General features: G+C 37.9%; 1 protein-coding gene across 1 annotated transcript; it reads right to left on the minus strand.

Annotated features, from left to right (window-relative positions):
* Positions 1-365: 365 nt before the first annotated feature.
* On the minus strand, positions 366-8,034 carry LOC105147492 (uncharacterized). The gene is made up of 3 exons (XM_011058543.2): positions 6,789-8,034; positions 2,958-3,139; positions 366-1,133 (listed from the first exon to the last, which is right to left on the minus strand). The coding sequence occupies exons 1-3, from the start codon at positions 7,648-7,650 to the stop codon at positions 915-917; spliced, it is 1,263 nt and encodes a 420-aa protein (XP_011056845.1). The 5' UTR covers positions 7,651-8,034; the 3' UTR covers positions 366-914.
* Between the last annotated feature and the right edge of the window lie 2,183 nt (positions 8,035-10,217).

A 10,217-nucleotide genomic window follows, 5' to 3' on the forward strand; every position in this document is an offset into this window, starting at 1 on the left:
GGAATAATTAAAAATTGAAAATTAAAAACGGTTAATATTTGCGATTCAATTGAAATGACTTTACGTTAAAATTAAATCGTGTGGAAAACAATATCAGCTCATTTATTTAATTTGTATTCGGAATATTTATCAAACTTATAATCTTTTAAAAAACTAATTTAAAATGTTTAGAATGTTTCATTAAACAAACGTTACTGAAATATTTTATTTTTGTGCGGATCGTAATGCTTTAATTCAAAATTCCTGTAAGAAAAAACAGCACGTGTAACATATTAATTCATATTTAAATTTCTATATTTGTATTTCTTATTAAGACTTTCTTTAATAAGATAGAAGAAAGGATTTTAGGCAATAAGGGGAATAAATTTGCTGTTTACGATACAATTTACAATACAATTTATTAAATAAATTCTTCTGATCGTCATTATGCTTGCTTTACATTTATACAAAATTGGAAAAAGAATTCTCTCTAAACTACCAAGATTCATTCGTTTTATTACTTGCATTCAGCGATGCAAATGCAACCCCATTTCTCAAATAGGTATCACTAGGTATTTATGTACAAAGTAATTAACGCGTACATGAATAATATTTACAATTCTATTTACAATAGTTTCCAGCCTTTTCAAGACGGGCGACATTGGCACAGACGAATTTCTTAACAGACTTGTGAGCCTTCACTTCTTTATTAAACTAATACTGGAAAAAGTATATAAAACCGATGACGAAATTTCTCTCTTTCTCTCTCTCTCTCTCTCTCTCCTTTTTTTTCTCGAGATCATTTTAATATTATTTATCAACTGCAGTAATTTTTAAGCCTGCCCTTTTCGCGTAGCCGAAATTATTCTTGATGTGAGATTCGACGACAGATTCATTTCAACCAGTTTCTAACCGGTATCGAACATTTGTTGCTCTCATTCCCTCGCAGGATGCTGAGCGATTGCGTGATGAGGCGTCAAACCGGGATGAGACAGCATTCCTACGGGATAAAGTCCCGCGGGGGTTAAGATCCCCGGATGCGAGCCGTATAGCGCCGTATGATGCTGTCTCACGGCCGACATTCTCAGCTTCTCGATTTCCGCTTCTTGCAAACGTTTCGCCTTGGCACGTCGGTTCTGAAACCAGATCTTTACCTGCAACAATAAATCAATTTGACTTTACGGCGTATTTAAGATGATGAGTTCCGACATGGTGACTAATACGGAATATATGATAACTCGCACCTTCGTGTATTCGTACAAGTATATTTTAGCATGACTCAACAGATTATTCGGAATATAACGGTGTTGAGATGATAGCTTCCAAATTTATACGTATTGCGAACGAGTAAAATTATATTAATAATATATAAATGTAGACAGAACAAATATAGGGAAGCAATTAAATGTACAAAATAATTTAAAAAGAGAGAGCAATGTTAAGTGAAAATCGATTGAGAAACATATTTGAATATTTAATAAGAGAACGGCATTCCTTTCTTTATTATTTGTGTTAAAAGCACCGAAAATAATTTCTTTTTAAATATGGAATTAACACAGGGCAAATGGCTATCACAGAATATCAGTAATAATGTCTGATGATATCTATGTTAATATTAACTAGACAACATTTACTCAACATTAATTTTAAATGCAATAGAAATAAATTGTAGTTTTATGGCAACGTATAATTTTGTGTAATTTTGTTCGATCGTTGAAATTCGCAGTTTGAAATTCGCATTTGGCATCGCATTTAAAATCTTGAAAATAAACTAGAAGACAGAGCACATTATATTCCATTGAAATGTTATTTGGTGGGTATAATTTTGGCAAACGACTCGACGATATCGCGATGAAGTCGAGAAGAGGAACTGATAAATAATCCGCGATATCGTGGCGGCGCATCTGCGGCCATAAACAAACCGTTACCCCTCAGTGCAATTTTATCGACGTCTATCTTAATCGAATAATCGACGTAGTTGTTGTCGGGTCATTTCGGAGCAGCAGAATCCGCGCGGAAATGAGTTCGCGCTCACCGTGTTCGCTATGTTTCGTACGCGCGAAAGCACGCGGAATGTGTTTCGGAAATCGCTGCCAGAGAATCGGGATCTCATCCGGAGATAATTGGCCGGTCATCGCGTGATATCGTGGAACAGGCGCGTTTCAGGCAATTTGTAGTCTATTAATAAAATTACCGTCTTCTTTGCTTTGTATCGCCGGCTCGGGTAGCGCGCATTTACGCGCGCTAATTACCGCGCATCTGCCAGCGCCGTACGGTTACCATAACTAAGCTCTGAGAGACGTGCTGTTTTGACTCGTGAATGGCACCGAGGAAATAAAAGTGACGAAAGATGTGGGGAGTATACTGCTAGTGTTAGAGAGTTATGTTTGAGAGTCTAGCAAAAGAGAGTCTATCGCATGAAAAATCAGTCTCTCGAAGAAGAAATTACGATTCTCACGGGCAGGATACTAGTGTGCTAATTTGGTTGCGTAACCGTCACAATCGATAACGAATGAAGAGAATTTATATGATTCTCAACCAAACTCTTCCAACTTTGATTTTCTCAACAACCTATCTTTGTAAACTCTTGCAATAATTTATGATAAAGTAATAAACTATGTAATAATTTACAATAAATTGTTAATAAATTTTAAATGATTGTAAGTAAAAGTAAGAGATAAGAATTGAGCAAATTGATAGTTTATTTACTAATTAGTATTACAAGCATTTGCGAAATGATGTTGGTATCTTATATAAAAGATTAGAGAAATTGAGAAAGACTCTTAATTTTAAAAGAAAATCAGCCATGATTTTGTACATGCTTTATTAGTGAATACTTATTATTATATTTATATCTATGATTTAAAAATTATTAATTTAATTAAATTATTCGCCATACGACATGATCATTTCTTATTAGGACAATTTGATATCAATTGATAACTAATTCGTAGTTCATACACAAAGTAAATTTTTACCTGTGTCTCCGTGAGGTGCAATGAGGACGAGAACTCTGCCCTCTCGGCAACGCTCAAGTATTGCCTCTCTCTGAATTTCTTCTCGAGGGCCAGTAACTGTTGGGTCGTGAAGGGCGTTCTGGGCTTTCGGTTTGGCTTGTGTTTCCTCAGGTTGCACTTAATCTTAGCTGGTTCGCCGTTCTCTGAAAGAAAAAAAAAGGAACACGCTTTCAGTCGAAGTGCATGTTGCGCACGAGAACAGCGACGAGCATTATGCTCGTAGGAACAAACTGACGGACAGATAGTCCTCTCGCGAAGGTGTTCCGCGGGATAGGTAGGCCAACGGAGAAAAGGGCCCGAGACCGCAATGTCCCGTTTTTGTCGGCCTCGAACCGACGGAATAGCCCAGCGAGGGCAAACGCCGTCTTTTTAGGGTGCAATTCATAATTTTTCCGTCGGAACGGCGCCGCAAACTGGCCTCATTACTTTTTTGCCGTCCGACCGCAAAATTCCGGCCGCGAATTGTTTCTACACGGCTGGGCCGCGACTACCGCTCGGCATAAGAGTTCCGATCGTAACGCCTGCTCGCGTGAAGGAAGACGTCGTTGGTGAGCTTGGTATTCTTCGTTCGCTGTTTAGAAAAAGACGCGATCGCGGCATCGGTTAATTGGACGTTATTTACAACGCTTGTCGAGGGTTAATGTCAAATTATTTTCTCAATCATGATCGTAGATTTTGTGTTTAACAGAAGCATACTAATGAATTGTATTAATATCAATTTGTTACATTTATAACATCAACTTCTTAATCAGAGAAGAAACCTGGTGAAATTTTTTAATTTGATTGTATAAAATTTCAAATAATACACCTAAAAAACTTCAATATTCTTATAAATAATTTATTAAGAAATTGATGCGAAAAATTCAAGGAAAATTGTGCGCCATTTCACTAATTTATAATACTCTTTAATTGCTTCCCTATAAAATTCCTGAATCGTTGCTTCATTTAAATCCTACAATTCATGGTTAGAAAGAAAATAATTTTAAATACGTATTCAACATATGTTTTAAGTATCTAAAAGCTCAATATACAGAATATATCGTCTATGCCTCCATACCGCGTTCAGATAATCGAAGACGCGTCAAGCTACTACAGAACCGAAAGGAATATACAGGGAGTCCGGTATTGGAATATATCGGTTATATTCCTCGAGATTTGTCTCGAGACAATTGACAGATTTGTAGAACGGAGGTGAACAGCTTCTGTACAGAAGAAGCGAGCCGAGATCACGACGAGACAAAAGGCCACGTCGTTGTCGTCTTGGCAGTTGTCGTTTCTGAATTTCAAATTCAGAACCACCCTTCGCTCACCTCCCTTCGCCTTGTTCTCCTCATTCCTCCCTCTCTCTCTCTGTTGTCGTTCCAAGATTCTCTACGCATCAACCCAGACTTATAACATGATAGTATGCCTCATACTCGATCCTACTTTGAAATTGTCCTTTGTATACGCCTCCTCACCGCTCGCTAAGGGTTCCAATTAGTCTCGGCATCCGTTGATCTCTCCGTGTCGCGGGGCTACCAAAAACGTGGAGGCCGATTTCAATCCTGAGCTACCGATCGAGAATGTACATTCGAAATAATTAGCTGATTCCATCGAGATAAACGTGTTCCATGAATGCACAACGATCATCGAATGTAGTGCAAACTGGAAAGGAAGAATCGTGGATGGTTGGATGTCTTTTATTGCATAACGATCGAAAAGATTAACTTTCGTGATATAATTTCGTGATTATGCTTGATATTCTCACTGCGCTTGTATATCAATACTGTACTTTTAAAAAAGATTTTAGTTTCAGATATTTACGAATAAAACAAATAAAAACATTGAGAGATCTGCTGTTACATATTATATTATAATATCAGAAAAATCGTGTTTTTATTTTAAAAAATTATGATTTTTTTAAATTTATATAGCTGTATGAGACAAATGTAATAAGAAAGTTTAATAATTTATTTTAAGAAACATATCAAGAATATATTTTAATAAATTTATATTTGAAATATTGTTATATTTAAATAACGTAAATTTTTCGATATTTTTGTGTCTGTTAAAAATAACTGTAAAAAAAAAATATTTTTTTTTCTTTTAGTAGCACTCAAATTATATTAGAAAGCAACATTTCAAAAGAATTGTGTGTTTATAATTGTTTGGACAATTTAAAGATGTAACTGTCTAAAGTTTGCCACTTGTATAACCAATAAATTTTTTTTTATGGTACAGAATCACTTATTTAAGATAATCACGATAAAAGAACGGTAGCGTAAAACTTTGAAGGGGTGCGCCGATCTGTGAAAATACCCTCTACGAGAGTTCATATTTCAGAATTATGGCATTTTTCCCGTACTGTATATTTCATATGGGATCTTATTTGAGAATTTCTTATATTTACAATAGAACACAAATAGCTATTTTTATTTTCGGACTAAATTTTGTTTTATTTATATTTATATTTTCAGAATACTTAAATATTAAAATTTAACATAGACATATTTTTATTTATATATTAAAATTTTTTAAATTCTTAAATGTACTTTAAATAATTATATTTGCTATATAAATTAATCTACGGTAATCGAAGGTTGAATTTATAAAAAAATTGATAATTATCATATATACAGACAAATAAACTAATTAAATTTGGTGTAAAAATTATTAAATGTTTGAAGAGCATCGAGTTTCATTTTATCGCGTAATATTAGATAAATGTTTTATCTATGAATCATAGGAAAATGTTTTTATAATAATCATTTATCAAGTGAAAATACATGAGAATTATTTGGCCCGGTCGAGCGACGGTAGGCTATCATTCAGCAGCGGCCGAAGCGGTCGTTGCAGAATCAATTTTCGTTCGTTGATTTTTGTTCGATTTGTTTCACCTTTCTACAACAATTACACATTGTTTCGTCAAAAAATCCACGAGCAAAATGTAGTCCGTGCGTCTTTAATTAAGTTGCTTGATGAAGCAAAATGACGTCGCAGAGATTGCCTTTTCAACAATCATTGTAATCCATAAATCCTTTAACTAATTATTGTCGAAAGTGATATCATTTATTTGCAATCGTGTCAAATAATTAATGAATACATTATATATCGGTAATGTTTTGTATTAATTATTAACGTTAGAATTTAACGTTAGAGATTTATGATTTAAAAATTTGTAGAAAATATTACAGATTATAAAATAGTTATTTTATTGAGTTGTAAAATTGTAAACAGAAAGTATATTTGCGTGATTATTACCACGAGATAACCTTCTGTGAAGCTTATGTTTTCAGAATATCATCACGTTCGATATTACACATCGATAAAGAGTAAAGTTGTCTGGATTTTATATAGCAGCGAGAAATTGCCATCCGTAAACCGCGTCTGTAACCGCGTAATCGCTTTAGCTGCAATGAACCATGAAAAGAATCTGCCGAGAAACACAAGGGCGATTGGCACTCCGCCAAAGTTCAAAGACAATCGCAAACACAGTTGTCGTCGCACGGCCAAATAGATTGTCTCTTTTGAAATTAAACGTTAGAACGATCAAATGATTAATGACTACTTAATGAAACGATTAATGGTTACTTAGGAGAACTATTATTCAGAATATAAAAGAATATAAAAGAAAAGGAGATTTCTGTTTCGAATATCGTTTCCTTTTCTAGTTTTAGTATCACTAATAAGAAGATTTACATTAGGTATAATTAAAGATATCGAATTAGTTGATTTAATCAACTATTCAACTAATCAACTATTCAATATTTAAAAAATATATATATAGATCGCTAAAAAATAAAAGACACTTACCGTTTAGAGGAGCATGATGAGAGAAGTGAGAAGGGAAGAATGTGGCTGTGGCTGCGGCCGCTGCAGCCGCCGCAGCGGCTGCGGCTGCATTTTGATGTCCGCCGCCCCAGACTGCGGGATGAAGACTAGGGATCTCCGGGATACCGCTGATGGTAGCGAAACCACCAAGATACGCCGGTGTCGGCCTAACGGGAGTTGGGCTGGACGGATGATGCTGAAGATCTTCCACGTCAACCAGTCTGCTCTCATCATCCTCTTCGATATCGTCCGTTTCCGAACACCTCGAATGAGCCTCACCGTGAGAGCTGCTTCTCGGTGATTGCGAGCCGGCGTCCTGATGATTGCCGATCTTCGGAGACGAAGAACAGCCTACCATAGGTTCTGGTGTGGTACTAGCGTCGGTGGATGGATGCATGCGGTAATCCAAGCTACCAGAGGTTGATCTTCTGCCGGGTGATTCGATATTGCAAGCATAATCGATCGCTTCGGGATATCTCGGCGGAGTTCTGGGCTCCGAAGTATTGTGAGGAGAGACGCAACGAATCAATCTAGCGTCTTGATTAAGATTGGGCGACGATGCTAAAGTGTATCTTGATGTTTTGAAATCACATGGATGCTTCAGCATACGAGGCTCCTGTCGAATCGCGTACGATACGATCGGTGACGATCTGGGTGATGTTAGAATCGCGTCCTGTCTTGTCGAGGACTCTGACGATTTTCTAGTATCGGCTAGCAGAGCCGCGACAGAGAAGCTCAATCGATGAGCCGGTTTAGGACTTGCCTGCAACGCCTGAGTCTCGTCTGACGAGTCCGGACTGGTCGATGCAGGCGTGACCGGCGAGGTCATCCTTATTACTGTCATTCTTAAACGTCGATCGATCACCTTATACGTCGATTAGCACACTGCTTGGATCCGCAATAACAAGATTTCGATATTTCTGAACAAGAGCTATCTGCTCATTCCGCGACGGACTTAAATGCTCGACGTAGTTCACTGCTTCACGAATGACTCCTCACTGACTCATACATGATCTCTCACGAATGCAAAATCCGGGATTTCCAAACATTCGCCAACGGTCAGCTCCGGAGAAGGACGCGCGTGAGGCACATCGATCGCACCAGGAATAATTGTTCGTCGACGTTTGACAGCTCTTGTGGACTCGTGGATCAATGATCGTTGACCAGCAGCTCTGGATAGCTTCTAGCCAAGCCGAGCTCTCCGTGTGGACTGAGTTTGACCGTTCAACCAGCACCGCCCTGATTTTTCGTTTTGCCTTCGGCTAAGCGCTTGTGGTGGGGTCGAACGCTCGTCGACGGAAGAGAGGTCTCTTCGTGGAAGTGGGGAATCCGAGTGATAGAGCGAGAAGGAGAGGATCAGAACGGGGCGAGGCTGGGAACTACTAACGGGGGCATTCCTCGCGACGCTCCGCCCCATGGCTGGGACTCAGGCGGAATTATCTATACAGCGATTTTTGTACCGAGGGATAAGTTTCTCTCGTGCAAATGCGACGTGCCGTCACGGAGCGGAGCAGCGGGGGAAGGGAACGGCGACGAGAGAAAGATTTAATCGCCACTCGCTTTACTACGTCGGAGACGGTAATGAGCGCAATTGAGCAATTAGGCGGGGTGATTAAGATTGAAAAAAAAAAAATTAAGAGTGCGGATAGTTTTCAATTGTCGTTGTATTAAATGGCACCGATGAAGAGGAGATCATGTTTGGATTAATCGATATGAAATGTCGTTGTGATAAGCAAAAAGCAAAGTAAAAACATCTAAAAAAAAGTCTTTGACTTTTTATCGCGCTACATTTTTTATAAATACGTCGATAGCTTTATCTTTGTCCTAACATAAAATTGATAGATTTAATTATGAAGAAAACATGTTATGTTGAAAATATAACACATCTTTAATTTAATTACAAGAAAAAAAAACATAAATAACAAGACTATTTTGCAACTAATTTTTAGTCAAGACATTTGATTTGTATATTGATTTGTGAAACATTTAAATTCATGATTTTAAATTTGGCAAGCAATTTACTTTTAAAAATTGATACAGTACGTTTATCACATTTTTCTTATTAAAAATTAATAAGCGATTTATTATGTCATTCTTTGACATTTGATAACATTTGATTACAATTTTCCAAAAAGTAAATACTATTAATTATTACACTGTATTAATTATACAATTTAAAACATATTACTGCATTAAATGTAAATTTCGTCGTGAGGTTTAAATCATAATCACAACGAATACGCGAGACACGAAAATGTGAGAATTCCGAAATTTCGGCCATGTTTTCCTGGTCCAGTACTGGAAGATACGGTTTGCTCGCGCATGTAGGTAGGTAGGTAGGCATATCGATTCGCAGTCGAACGTCAACCCCTCTCAGTCTCGAGACTTCCCTCTCGACGTTCAGCCCCTAAATCGAGCCGTCGCGTCGCGTCGCGTCGCGTCGCCGCGTGTCGGGAGATTTTTGGGGTTCGTTCGTGGTGCTCGTTTGTTCTGACGGCGCACTGAGATTCCATCGTCGCGCACCCGTCCGTCATATTTACGGTAGCTCCGTCACGTAACTTTGCGATAAGCAAAAACAAATGAGTCCCGATAGGGGTGTCGATAAAGCACCAGCAACACCCATACCCGCCGAATAAAACCTCGCGGACGTTCTTCCATTTTCACGGAATTGGCTGGCGCCGTAAATTTCATCGCGCGGAAATCCGCGCGACGTCTATTTTCGCCGCTTTATCGGAATCGATGTTGAATTCCAAAAACGTATCGCGCACCAAACCAGTGCAAACGAGTTTATATCGTTACATTATTCGTAATAATCTTTACTAGGTAAAGAATATCGAGACGACAATGCGCGTCTGTTTCGTTTGACTTAATAAAGACCCTAACAAGCAAAGTTATTAATCGTGAATAAAAATTCCGTAGAAGACATTTGATATAAAACAGATGTGCGATTGTCTCTCGAGGATCAATTAGCATATAGAATGCTTCGTGACATTTAATGATGCCGCTCAACTAGAGTCGAAATATAGATATGCATTGTTGAGGTGGGTGCATTTCCACGCAACTGTCTTTCTAAGAAATTGTTATTCATCTGTCGATATCATCTGAGACTAGCGTTATATGTAACGAAGGAGAGATACATAAGACGATTCGTCGCCAGTTAACTTCTCTCGCGGCTAAATCGGTAGACTTACAACAGCACGATATTACGCTAGCTGCACGCTCGGCAATCGGGAAGAAATCACGATGGCAATAAAGAGGCTCATAAACTCCCGTAACAAAGCACTTCGCTATCTTTCGTTACTCGAGGCATTAATGTTTACAGGCCATTGACTTTTAAATTCGCTTCCGTGAGCATATCTATCCCGTTTTCCTCCCAAGATAAATTTGCGTGTCCGATTGGCGAGGTCGTAA

Source organism: Acromyrmex echinatior, chromosome 4 (genome assembly GCF_024713525.1).
Source record: "Acromyrmex echinatior isolate Ae372 chromosome 4, ASM2471352v2, whole genome shotgun sequence".
Taxonomy (NCBI): domain Eukaryota; kingdom Metazoa; phylum Arthropoda; class Insecta; order Hymenoptera; family Formicidae; genus Acromyrmex; species Acromyrmex echinatior.

What these genes read in the sequence shown, in the direction of transcription:
- LOC105147492 (XM_011058543.2), bottom strand. Translation starts at nt 7,650, where the DNA reads ATGACAGTAATAAGGATGACCTCGCCGGTCACGCCTGCATCGACCAGT. An exon ending in TCATCATGCTCCTCTAAACG is followed by an intron (nt 3,140 to 6,788) that starts GTAAGTGTCTTT and finishes TTTTTCTTTCAG; the next exon opens with AGAACGGCGAACCAGCTAAG. An exon ending in TGCACCTCACGGAGACACAG is followed by an intron (nt 1,134 to 2,957) that starts GTAAAAATTTAC and finishes TTATTGTTGCAG; the next exon opens with GTAAAGATCTGGTTTCAGAA.